At 36.9% G+C, this 13,951-nt stretch overlaps 1 protein-coding gene across 1 annotated transcript in view; it reads right to left on the bottom strand.

Moving 5' to 3' along the window:
- Hmcn1 (hemicentin 1) overlaps nt 1-13,951 on the bottom strand; it is a 423,434-nt gene that overhangs the window by 101,348 nt on the left and 308,135 nt on the right. The window contains 9 exon segments of the mRNA XM_040738098.1: nt 1,131-1,236; nt 1,238-1,326; nt 2,973-3,123; nt 5,917-6,062; nt 6,692-6,805; nt 8,041-8,214; nt 9,185-9,376; nt 11,271-11,357; nt 12,260-12,373. Coding sequence (XP_040594032.1) covers nt 1,131-1,236; nt 1,238-1,326; nt 2,973-3,123; nt 5,917-6,062; nt 6,692-6,805; nt 8,041-8,214; nt 9,185-9,376; nt 11,271-11,357; nt 12,260-12,373 — 1,173 coding nt within the window.

The following is a 13,951-nucleotide window of genomic DNA, read 5'->3' as shown; positions in this document are numbered from 1 at the left end:
TAGAATGTTACTATGTGATGTTGCTTTGTTCTTGCAGCTTTAATGTATTTTTAATTATCACTTTCAATGTTCCTTACAAAAACTCATTTGAAGACATATGTATCCAGGCAAAGTACATCTTACTCTTTCTTATGTTTTATTCAAGATTTCCTGTGCAATCTCAGGGGAAAAACGATCTGTGTATCTATAAACTTTTTAATGTTGCTAATATGATTGAGAGTAGTTGTAACAGTTATAATAAAATTTTCATCTATGTTTACCAATTATTTATGTCACATACCATTTTATTTACCTCTTTGTCATATGGATAGAATATTTTCCTAAGCCATTTCAGTAAGTTGGAGGCCTGATGACTTCTTGAAACTACATACTCACAGATCTCAATTTCATAGAAATAATTATAATCCCTCATGAAACTGTAAGAGTCAAAACCAGGAAATTTAGAGTTTTGAAAACTTTGTACTAAATCCATAGCCTCTTTTAGATTATTGTCACAATATTAATTTTATACCCATTTTTACTAGACCTAGATTCAATTAAGGTAATATATTACATAGAGTTACCATGTCTATTTCTTTCATTTTCATTTTTTATTTTAAAAAGATATTCTCTCAGTTAACTTGGGTTAACTTTGCATATATTATGCACTACATTGATGATAATGGACCCTAAAACAATTTCTGAGTTTTAACGAACCCTGATATCTGTCTACTGAAGCCTCAAAAAATATTATTCCCTAAAAGTTAAGCACCCTTTCTGTGAACAAACCATGTAATAACTAAAGTATTTGAAACTAAAAGTCTTTACTATTACTCATTAGAAATGCAATCAATACAATTAATAAATTGGACAGTAACTATTTGCAAAGTCCATTAGAATTTATATTAGTGATGTGCAGAAACCAAACTGACTAGGGGCATCAATACCAAAAAGGAGGCATGAGGAAACCCAAAGATTTGCATAAATTGTTAACAACCGTGGAACAGATCTGGAAAGCGAGTTAAAATATTCTATTGTCAAATTCTCAAGGTGGGCTCTTCTACATATGATGACATATCATTCAGCAGCTCAAATGCCAGTTAAATTACAGTGAACCGGACTGATAAATGAGAAGAGACATACGTGTTTACCTGGCAAAATCAATACTCTGTCACTTGAAGTCAGAGGGCGGCCATCTTTGTACCATGTCAGAGTTGGGGGAGGAGCAGCGTTTGTCTCACAATGCAGAAAAAAAGGGATTGTTGATGATGACATCTTTGGCCTCACCAGTCCTGCTGGTGTCTAGCATGTTTCCTATTTCCCAGAGTTTCTGAAAACTTGGAGGAACTGTGGAGGGAAAGCATGACATCTGTTCACATGCAGCTGTGACAAGTGATATGTGGATTTGACAAATTAGACAATGCCAAAATATTTTTAAGCACTTATGTGTTTTCCAGCAGCAGACACACAGAGAGGAGCCACCAGTCAGAGTTGGTTCTCAGGTGGAAGAATAGGATCTACAGTGCTCAGAGTCAGCACAAGCCTTTGCAGTTCCTCTAAAAAGGTCTGTCCCTTGAGCCACGTTCGAGGAGGAATGTGGTAAGAAACATCAGGAGGAGTGGACAGTGGGGAGGCTGGGGGGGGAGGTGAGGGGGTTGGAGGGAGAACTGGGGTTGGAATGTTAAATGAAACTTGAAAAGAAAAGAAATGTAACTGCACAGGGAAAGCTAATTTTGAGGCACACACAAACGAAAGTGTGGACTCACTTGACTCTGTTATCAATGATCTATCTGTCTTACCAAGGAAGTTAAATAAGAAGTCAGGACTGAACTATCAAAACTAGGACATTCTCACCCTTTTCTGATAGCAGTGTGAGCTTTATCAGAGACAAATTGCCTATACATTAAAGGCATTTCAAGACTGTTTGACCTGAATTTTCAAGTTTTAGACATGTATGAAAATTAAAGACGAATGAAAATTTTGTGTATCCAGATGATACGTATAGTGTTGTTAATAAGTAATGAAAACTTGGCGACAATCTGGACATTTAACTATAGGAGTCTGGTTATGTTAATATTTGAGTACACAACTGATAAAATAGGCAAAGTTCTTAAAAGTTATGTTGAGGGCTGGGGTATGGCCCAGAGAGACTCTACTTAGTATAAATAAGGTCCTAGATCCAATCCCCAGCACTGGCAAAAATAATTCTGCTGGATACTGGTAACTTCCAGAAAAACAATACCAACAATGACAGGTACTACTTCTTAATGTAGGTGCCTTACCTTATACGTTATTCTCAGCAAGTCCATGGGGGCATTAAAGAGAAATGATGGAGACTTAAAATAATGTGATAACTAGTCCAAGACACAAGGATTTAGGTGTACGCATCCAACTCAAAGTGCGTCTACTCTAAATTCCATTATTACTGCATTTCACACAGTAATGTTCTTGTATTTATTGTAATTATTCATTGTATTTCATGCACTAATGTTATATGATACATAGTCTTCGTGATATAATGTTAGGGCAATGCTAATATAAGATAAGGCTATAGTCTGTTACTGATTTGTGGAAATGAAATAGTCCCTTAAAATACCAGAAGGAAATAGATAAAATAAGAATGATAGGGGCTGGATAGATGGCTCAGTGGTTAAGAGCGCTTGTTGCTCTCGTAGAGAGCATAGTTCCCAGAATCTATGTGGTAGATCACAACCATTGATGATTCTAGTTCTAGGAGATCCAACACTTTCTTCCATGGGCACCAGGCATACATGTGGTGTGCATACATACCATGCAAGCAAACACTCAAATACATAAAATAAAGCTAAAATTAAAACAGGATCATGGGGTTATTCTCTTCTATAATTTCATGTTTAAAATTTCATAATGAATTTATATTATTACAAGAAGAAAAGATTTTACACAAAGTCAAATTTTGTTTCTAGTACATTAATAAGAGGATGAAAATTCTACAGTAAGTATAGTAGTGTTACCTTGGATATTCACATCAAAATCCAACTCATCTTCACCAGCAAGGTTAGATGCAACACAAGTGTATCGTCCAGTGTCTGATATTTGAGCTTCCTTTATTTGAAGAGTGTATCCATTTGCAGCGATGTTAACGTGATCATCTGATTTAAGGGGCTGTGATTCAATTATAATAATGTCAGCATTGAGTATGCTAATAAAGCTAAGATACCCTGAAAATGATAGGCATTATGGTTCTTTAATAAATGGAAATATTTAAAATATTCAAGATAATAGTAATTAATTTAACTTGATCAAATTGTTTTCTAAGTAATACATTTTTTTTATCTTGGAAATTATAGCTGATAAGGTTCACATTAACCAGGTAATTTCAGGCGATACATTCATATATTCTTTATGAGAGAAGACATGTTCTTAGCACCATGTCTATTTATCCATGTATGCAAAAGTGTTTCCAACTAAACCTATCAAGCATTTAAAAACTCTGTTTACAGTTTCATAGAAAACTGTAATAAAGAAAACTTTACTAGAAGTTGAGAACATTGTTATAATCTGATTTGATCTAAAATTATTGTTATTCATTCAGAAACACCCTTATTTCACACACAATCTAGGGCTTGCTTAAGGGCTATGTTATGATACTTTGTTGAAATGGGCATTGTAGGTCTCCCTTTATTATCTGAAGATTTTATTCCTGACTCACTGGCATTCTTTCTAACAATATGTCTTAGTGTCTTACACCAGACAGCTTTAGTGTTATGGGAGTGGTTCTTGTGTTTTACCTCCACATTTTCTGATCCCATTTACAGACAACCACTTAAAAACGTTTTCCTTGTGTATGGTGCCTAATTTTGTTGCCTTTTCTTTCCTTGAATCTGATCCAATCAAATCTTAGTCTTCTCTACTTGATGAGAAAGACAGTCAAGGTCACCCTTGACATCCATGTGGCTATATTTACATTCAGTACTGACTTTAGGTTTTCTATTCTCGGTGGTATTTGACAGTGTAACTTGTCTTCATCTTGAAATAGCTCCCCACTTTTGTCTTTTGAGCCAGTACAGTCCTTATTCCTCTACTCCCAAAGGCAGGCATATACTTTGCATGTGTTTCTTGTCATGTAAGTGTGTGTGTGTGTGTGTGTGTGTGTGTGTGTGTGTGTGTGTGTAGGCTAGAAGTGGTCATAAGCTGGAACTGCAGTTACAGGCAACTGTGAGCTGAGTTGTGCGTGTGTTCTCTAACTTTTCCACCTAATCTGTCACATTTTATTTTACTGACTTAATTCTTTTAGGGGTTTTTTTTGTCTCTGAACAATTATATGGGAAGAGGTTTTGAACTATTTCTTTCTTATCTATATTTGCTGTATATAATACCAAGCAAACAGTTGAGATTCAAATAATTTGAGATGCAAAAACCATTATTAATATTCTACCACAAATTAAGCATATCACAGTTTAAATTTCCTGTATCAAAATAAAAATTTCAGAGCATGGATAAATAACATGTGAGGATTATATTCAAAGTTAATATCTGTCAATATCTTTTGGTGATTTTTCTTAAAAATACTACTTTATTAATTAGGAGACATAACTAAAAATTATATGGAAAAAGTACTTATTGAAAATAGTGCTTCCTATTCATATTTTAGGAAACCAACCCAAGCCTTAAAATTATTAGAAGTGTCAGTCAATATAATTTTAGAGACCTTGAAAGCAGTTTAGTTGCTGTTTAAATTAGGATGTTTTTACATTTGTTGCTCTCTATGTCTAGTATCACAAGGAATGAAAAGTCTTTATAGAAAATTAAAAAACAAATTAATGATGGAATTTCAAAGGGCAGGGAAATTATTTGTTTGAAAGTAAGGTTTTACAGAATTGATACCACAGCACACGGTGTGCTAGCACTCTGAAAAGTCAACAGAAGCAGAGCATGGTGGGAATTCTGCATTTTCCTTTGGCAATGGCTTCCAGATGACACATGCTTATTTCATATGAAAAGATCCCCCCCCCCAACACACACACTGCGATACAGCAGAATCCATCTGGGATCTGGAAGGAAAGCATGAAGCCACATCTTTCTTGCATCTTAAGTCATACTAGGACCTAACCTTCTGCAACTGGAATTTAACTGCCCATTTGGTTGATTATGTGTAAAACAGGATAAAGAGCAGCTTAGCTATTTCACATCTGTAGTTAGTATTGTTAACAGCAACTGCATATTCTCTTTTGGCCTCCGAGCATCAATCAGCACATGTATGTTTACAACACGTGAGAAAGAATAGGAATTGAGTGGTTTGAAACTTACATTATAAACAGAAGGATCTGATTTGTTTTTAATGTAACAGATGATTTTTTCAAAATAATTTTAATTCATATATAATCATATCCTGTCTCATATAACTGTTCCTACCTCCAACTCCTACCATATCTGTCCCTTCACTTTCAAGCTGATTTTTTTTATTCAGTATTTCTTGCTGCCCTAGGATAATCATAGTGTGCCTTTATGTTTTTTAATTTTCTCATATTTTAGGATATCAAAAATGTTATCTTTTGAAAAAGAGTTAAAGCTGTTTAGAGAAAGGTCTGAATAAATTTAGTCCTCACTTTAGGACCTTGCATGTGTTTCTTCTCTATAGCAATTTACTTATTTGGGTAAAACACTGTTCCTCTAGTTCTCCAGTGGGAGAGTAGCCAGATCCTCACAGTCAAGTGCTAATATACACAAAACCAATCTTACTACAAAGTAGTGGAACAATACCAGAGTTACTGAACGTGGGTACTTTCCATTTTATTTAAATTTTAAACAGTTCCAGATTCGAGAAGCATGGGGATGACTACTTTTAATATTACAGTGGATAGTGTCAATCTCTTAATTGCCCCTGCCTGTTTCTTTTTAAATTGGTATTTCAATGTTTCAGAACTAATCAGCAAACAAAATGTAGTTGTGACTGGCCTGTCCGTCCTTGTACCAGCGGAGGAAGGCAGAAGGAATGGCGTAAGCTTCACACTCCAAAGTCAGGCTGTTATTCACCCTGATCTTCACTTCTTTAGGGGAAAGGCCAGGCCCCAAAAGGTCCCCTTTCTTGATGATGGGTGGAACTGCCAAAGCAAACATCAGAGAGTTAGGCACTGGTTGTTTTAAATACAGAGTCTACCAGACAAATCACAGTGAGGAGCAATTAACACAGTCTCAAGGAGACGAGGGGCATTTCTTCACAGTCCTTCCATGAAAGGCCTCAGTTAGCACCCCAGGAAACATGAGTTTTCAGATACATTATATGGAGAAAAATATTGTTCTTTTTCATCGTTATAAAACATCTGGAGAAGCCAATGCCCTTCACATTTTCATCTGATCCAGGCTCGTGTAGTCCAACTGTAACCCATAAAATATATTGTATTCATTATTATGGCACCAAGCCAAAGTAAAAATGACAAGCAGAAAAATATATTTTGCTTATAACATAACAGCAAGAACATAGGAATAAAGACCTTACAACTTGTTCCCTATTAATGACAGTATGAGTTTTGCCTTTTACGTACAGGCTGGTGTATGCTGTGGTAACCCCAAAGTACTGTTGATCTCATTTTGAGCTCTGGAGTAGGCAAGCTAGATAAGTAAGAGTCTTTAATGGTCAGTATAAACAATTAAGAAAAATAATGAAAAGGGGGGATTGAAAAAGCTAGACATCCTCAGGAAGAGGTTCGTAAAGCTTTCTTTTGGAACTTACTGTAAACCTTCACTTCGTAGTGTTTTATCATCTCCCCAGCCTCATTAGTGGCCACACATGAGTATCTTCCAGCGTTGTCTTCTTGTGCATTCAGTATCTGCAGGGTGCGGCCTCCTGAAACGTTAAGGAACATAAAAGAAGTGAGGAATGTACAAACTGCCAAGAGTTTATCATTTGTAAGCATTGCTTCTTGCTCTTTTCTTTTCTCCTCCTCTTCCTTTATTCTTCCTGTTTAGGTTTTCTTGAGATAGGATTTCTCTGTGCAGCCCAGGCTGTCCTGGAATTTTCTCTGTAGATCAGGCTGGCTTCAAACTCAGAGATCTACTTGCTTCTGCCTTCCAAGGGCATGGGATTAAAGATGTGTACTACTACCACCTGGCTAAACATTGCTTCTTATGAATGTCAATTTAGTGGTAGTTATTTGATGTAAAATAGGGCACAATAACATAGGGCCTACAGAGTAGCTGAGAGGGTCTCTAAGTTTCCTATTGTCCTGCATGTGGCAATGGCTCATACTTTTCTCTGATGCTCCCATTTCTCTGTATAAGGACACTCCCGCTCCTCTGTATAGGACTCCAAATAGGGACTTTATTTTATTTCACACTTTTTAATTAGTTCCTTGAGAGTTTGCAGTTTTGTACAATGTCTTCAGATCACACTCAACTCCTTCACAGCTCTTCCCTAATCCACATACCTTCCTTATCCACCCAACTTTGTCTCTTAAAAAAAAAAAGAAAACCACAGAAACATTCAAGACAATTTTGTGCTAACTAAAATAGTTTTAGGTGTGTGGTCTTCTAACTGGACTGTGATTGACTCTCCAGGGACAAAACCTGTGCAAACCCAAATCAGAACAAGTTTCAGCAGAGAGGGGTAGCTCTCAGTCCTCCCCACCCTCTACTCATAGAGCAATTGGCAATTGTTAGCATTTGTTCTGTTTCATACTTTATTCTCTGTTTCATACTTTAATAAGAAGGTCCCCACCTTTGTTACTGCCTTCTTCTAACTGGCCTGGCCTATCAGAGATTAATTTTTCTAAAACTCACTTTTGAATAGGATTCCTTTCTCCCTAAAAAAACTGTCAATTAAAAAAAAACTGTCAATAGGGGCTGGAGAGATGGCTTAGTGGTTAAGAGTACTTGCTGCTCTTCCAAAGTTCCTGAGTTCAATTCCCAGAACCCATGTTGGGTGGCTCACAATTGCCTATAACTTTAGTTTTAGGGGATCCAATGCTTTCTGTTAGATTTTTCAGGCATCCACACATGACTTCAGGCATTCTTATGAAAAATAACACATGACTATTCTTTTCTATAATAGCACAACTTGGTTAGCTGAGGTCAACTAATTACCTGGAAGAATGCGGATATTCCGATTGGATTCTAAAGGCGCTCCATCCTTGAACCAGGTGATGGTAGCTGGAGGATAGGAATATGCTTCACAGACCAGAGAAGTGGGGCTGTTAAGGATGACAATGACATCTTCAGGACTGCCATCACTGTCTACACCAGCGATTGTTGGAGATACTGGGAAGATTTAAATTTTTATTAAAGAAACATTCTTAGGAATTTTTCTAATCCCAGTTTTTAAGAGTTACAAAATAGTTAATCATTATTATTCTATATAACACTAGTGAAAAATGTCACAGGGTAAAGGAGGAAGGTGACATATACAAAAGAGATAATAACATGCTGTGGTTAAGTGTAACACAAATCTTCTAGGTCTGACTTTCATTCATATGTATCTTTCTGTATAAAACTATGTCAGTTCTGCCTACAGAAATCGTTAGTCTTATACATAACTCTATAATATGATACTGCTTGATGCTATTTACTTGATGACTTTCACAACAACTGGTGTTCTGAAAGAGCTTTCTTGAATATATGCATATATACATGTGGTCCAGTTAGACTGTGACCTCTCTTTGAGGTTCCTGTTCTATGTGGGAATATGTATTTGTACATATGAAAGAATGCATGTGCTCTCCCAATTATATAGAAGAAAATACAAAAATAATTGAAAAATCTGAATATTTGTATATTCACATACAGGTCAGTTGAGTTTAGTGCAAGTTTTTAAGTATCTGTCATCAAATGTAATACATTTTAATGGTAAATGTTAAATTTGAAAAACTAAGTAGGAATTTAGAATCCATTTCAAGAAATGCTTGAGACATAAACATAACTTGGAGGCCGTAAGACCCATGTTGATTAGTTAATACATACAGATGTTTAATCACACCCATTGTATATTTAAATGTCTACTTTGATCCTTTTTATTCCTTGCACAAAACACTATGCCTGGGACATAGTTTATTCCACAGCAATGAAAGAATGAAATAAAAATAGCCTACATACATGAATACTGGTATGAAATTCTATGACAGAAACACACACACACACACACACACACACACACACACACACACAGACAGACAGAGACAGAGGCAGAGACAGAGACTGATTTTTTAGGATTTGAAATGAAGATCACACCTACCAAACACATTGAGACTGAAACTTTTGCTTTTGTCACCAGCTGTATTAGAGGCCAAGCATGTGTATCGCCCTGTATGTGACACTTGAGCATTGGTGATCTGAAGAAAACGGCCATCAGACACCATGTGGTGGACTTCATCTTCTTGGAGCCGTTGTCCGTCTTTGTGCCATGTGATCTGTGGCACCGGGTTCCCTGTTAAGGAAAAGTCATTTTTCTGAGGGCAGCTCAGTATCACCTATTTATAAATGGCCAACATCCAAAGAAGGCATTGTCGAATATTTGCTTTCTATTCCACATCTCACTCATAAAACAATGAAGTGGCTATACTTTTTGAAATAGTGTTAAAAATGAAACCTCAATGTAGCAGTGATTACATATGATGAAAAAGACATGCAAGACAGAAATCATTGCAAATGTAGGCTAGCTTTTATCTGCAAATGATTCTAAGCACTGTTCTCCGTGTTTAAACTGGTCCCTGCATTTAATTATAGGTGCTTCAGTTCCTATAATTAACCATTTTCACAGTAAATTACACTTTAAAAGAATGGAGCACATGCTGTTATATAAAAATATCATAATTTCTTTAATATTGATATTAAAACCCTTTTTATTATTTGAGAGGAAACAATAGAAAAGTAAAGCATTTAATTCAACAAAACATTATGTGTTATATTGTGATTCTCACCAAGAATTTAGATATATAATTAAAATAATTATTTGTTCAATGCTTGTAGTCAGTGGAAAACACTTTAGAAAGTTATAAATGGAGACTCGTGTTAAGTATTATTGAAAATTATTCAGGTGATTTTTTTGTCATTTAAAAACTACAAAAGCAAGTCATGTCAACACAGATGACTAGAATAGATTACTAAAACAAGAATCTTCAACGAGAATGCTGTAAAGTTTAGGTAAAGACAGGGAGGAAAAGGGAGAGATGCAGGGCAGGAGGGAAAACTAGAGACCTCTTTCTTGCCATGTGATAAAACTGTTCTCTTATGACATATGTTAATTACCCCACTGCCTCTAGTAAAGAAAAGGTCACTGGTGTATGTGACTCTCTTCCTGTCTGCTTTTCTTAAAGCATATCCTCATTTCAACTTATTACTCACACAAGGTATACAAGTAGTAAAATAAGAAATGTCTAATCTTTCTTAAAACTCTATTTTTCCATAAAATGTTCTGGGCTACTCTCATTGTTCATCTAATACTGTAATATCATCTATTTACAATAAAAGGGGCCTGAAATGTTCTTTTAGATATCTTCAAAACTTTAATTTTAGTATTGAGATTATAATACAATTACATTATTTCCTTCTTCCCCTTCCTCCTGCCAAAGCTCCCAAATACTCCTAGCTCTTTTCACAAATCTTTCTATTTCATTCAACAAAATCATTTGCTTGGTTAAAGATTAATATTGGCTTTTGAGTCTTCATTTTCCCTAGTGTCTATTCTCTATGTAATATACAAACATGTCAACAAAGGTGATAGTTTTGTCTTGCTCATTCCTCAGCATTAAATAAAGTTTCTATTTATCTCTTTAAAGTAAAATGTAAGAAAACAAGAAAAGTGAACGTTGGCAGAAGCACATGGAAGGAGAAAGAAATAGAAGGGTTTGGCAACAACAACAAAAAACCCATATGTAAGTATGAATCTAATAAGAAAGATATTTCATTGACTAGGAAAAAATAGTCTGCTTCTCTCCCTCTTTTCCTCTCTCCCTCCCTTCCTTCTTTCAAGGTGTATCTATCTATCGTCTATCTATCTATCTATCTATCTATCTATCTATCTATCTATCTATCTATCTATATCTTCATTGAATCTGTAAGGTTTCCTACTGCCCTTTACCCAGGCACAATACACCACCATTCAATTTCTAATGCCTATTCTAATGGCCACACTTTCCCCAGGAGATTAAGACACCCCCCTCACCCCCCCCACATTCTCTCTCTCTCTCTCTCTCTCTCTCTCTCTCTCTCTCTCTCTCTCTCTCTCTCTCTCTCTCTCTCTCTCTCTCTCTCTCTCTCTCTCTGTAGGCAATGATGATCATCGTGTACAAGTTCCAGAACTAAAAGAACTGACTCCTTACCTGTCACTTCACAAGTCAATGTAACACTCTGTTTCTCTTTAATCTTCACATCTTCCAATGTGTTTTCACCCACAATATGGGGAGGAACTAAAGTAAGTACACAAAAGCATAGCAAAAGTAAGTCACCGTTCTAACAGTCAGGCTGTTATGTAAGTGCCTAAACTTCAAACAAATCTCCTTCATTATTTAGTGGTTAGAATGTCAAAGTATTGTTTTCCCCAATTCAAGTTTTCACTTTTGCTATAACACTGTTACAAATCCAGTCTTAACGAATGAAGTTATAATTTAAATCATAGATATGAATAAAATCTGGGATGATTATATTAATCGTTAATTTGACACTATCTCTAATTCTGTGCAAAAGGAGTTGCAAAGAAGGACTATGTGAATCAGGCTGGGCTGTGGACAAGTCTGTGGAGGACTGTGCTAATTAGGTTAGCTGAGATGGAAGGACCCACCCTCTCAGGGTGGCCCTACTTCCTGGGTTTCACTCCTGGACTCTGTAAGAGAGGAGAAAACCAGCTGAGTCCATACAGATAGGCATTTAGTTTCTTTTTATTCTTGACTGTGCTTGTAAACAATTTCAACTTTCTGATACCTTGACTTCCCCACAGTGATGGGCTGTGGTTTAAAATACATCCTTTCGCCCCTAAGTTATTTTGGGTTACATTATCACAGCAACATCAATTAAACTAAGGCAGAATGTATGAAAAAATTAGTGAGTAAGCTCTCTCACTGTAAGCAAGTCACACCATGACTTAGAACATCTCTTAGCAGTTGTGAACTGGCACAACAAGGCAGTTTTGCAGTTGAATCAGACTCATTTCCTCCAAATAATTGTAATGCTGAAACATTGCCAAGAATCATAGTCCAGGGGCCAAAGACCACATAGGTATAAATTCCAGCTGTGAATAAATTTGAACCCTGTGTTCAAAATGCATCGAGGCCAACTGGATTTTCCCTTTAGATACTGCAAAGTACACAAGTACCTAATACTGAAAGTCCAAACATTTTCCTCTCTTCACCAGCTGCATTCCTTACAATACAAGTGTACTGGCCAGCATCTTCTGGTCTGGTCTGCATCAACCGCAGCATCCTGCCTCCTGGAAAAGCAAAGCGCCAGATGACTTAAAGATAAACACAGTTCTGGATGACATCGAGTGAGAAATGAAATCTTGCAGAGTAGGTAAAACACTGCTGTGTATGAAGTTACAAAGGTAGAAGGTAGGAGTGGCGGGCGTGTGTACAATGAAATAGGTGTGGGGAATGACAACAGTTGAAGCTGGATAAGCTCTGGCCGGATTCCAGATGCCGTGTGCCCTTGAATGGTAAGCTAGGGAATTCAGTGTTCACTGAGGGGGAAGGAGGGCGTTAGACGCGTAAAACAAGGTCACGATGTGATTGATGGTTTCCCAAGAGGGTGCTGACAGTGAAATCAGACTGAATGATAAAACGGGAATGCCAGCAAGAGGACTGGATTGGTGGACTCAGATTTGGGTGACATTGATATAGAAGGAGATAAAACCATGAAGATGAACTGTCTGGCAGCTATCAGGTTAGCTTCTTGGAAATCCTGGCATCATGAATGACAGTTTTATGCGGTTACCTCAGGCACGGGTGCAGTGCTGCCTGGGCTTCTTTCCATATTTTGAATTTCTGTGTTTCCTTGAAGAGGAAATGCACATAGACTGAGACACACTGAAAGATGGAATTTGGAGGGAAATGTTCTTTAAGGACAAAGATAGACGAGTCAGCACGTGAGTCGAAGCAAGGCCTTTTGAAAAGAAACTGATACATTGGAAGTAAAGGCCTCCGAATGACTTATGAAAAATCTCAGGGAAATAAAAGGTACTGCTCAGATTTATACATAACTTTTAGGTAGGCATGCTTTTGCCTAGCACCTTGGATTTGTACTAAAATTTCTAATGGATACACATAAAATTCTCGCTTAAATATTCACCTGGATCTGGCTGCGGAGCTACCATCTGCTTTTAGTTATAGGGAGGCACTGCTTGTTCAACCAGCAACTCGCCCACCCTTAATTGACTGGAAGGTGAATTTAGCCATATCTTATTTGAGAAAAGAAAAGCTGACTTCTTGAACCTAAGTTTGTTTTCCCCAGCAAAACAGAGGTCAACAACATAAACAGGGTTTTCCTTTTAAAACACTTATGTCAATGTGGAAAAGAATTGTGGCTAGCTCAGATTAGTGAGACTGCAAATATGGTTCCAGTTGAAGGACATTAAAGTGATACAACTTTTATGAGTCATTACTGGGTCTACAATCCTCAGTCAACTAGGTCACATCTTTCTTTTCTCTTCGCTTCCTGGTCCTCTCACATAATCTCATGAAAACCTGAAATGAGTGTGCCAGAAATTTATACTTATATCAAGATACCTCTTATTTCTACCAGACTTTTGCGGCCGTTGTCTGTTGGTGGCAAATAACTCTATGACCACCGCCACCAAAGCCCTGCTTGCAGACAAGCCTCGGGAGGATCGGTCTTAAGGAAACAGAAGTGTGCAGCGGAGTAGCAGTGAGCTATGTCATTCATCTGCTTCTCGTTTATCCGTCTCACAAACCACATCCAGATTGCAAAGCTGAGCGAGCCCTTTGGCAGTCATAAGGTGAAATACTTTTAATGTGCTGTGCTTAGGGATCTCCAGCTGCTGGTCAATCAA

This window comes from Mesocricetus auratus, unplaced genomic scaffold (assembly GCF_017639785.1).
Source record: "Mesocricetus auratus isolate SY011 unplaced genomic scaffold, BCM_Maur_2.0 Super-Scaffold_100676, whole genome shotgun sequence".
NCBI lineage: Eukaryota > Metazoa > Chordata > Mammalia > Rodentia > Cricetidae > Mesocricetus > Mesocricetus auratus.
The sequence above is the reverse complement of the archived record's forward strand: the minus strand, read 5'-3'. Positions and strand labels throughout refer to the sequence as shown.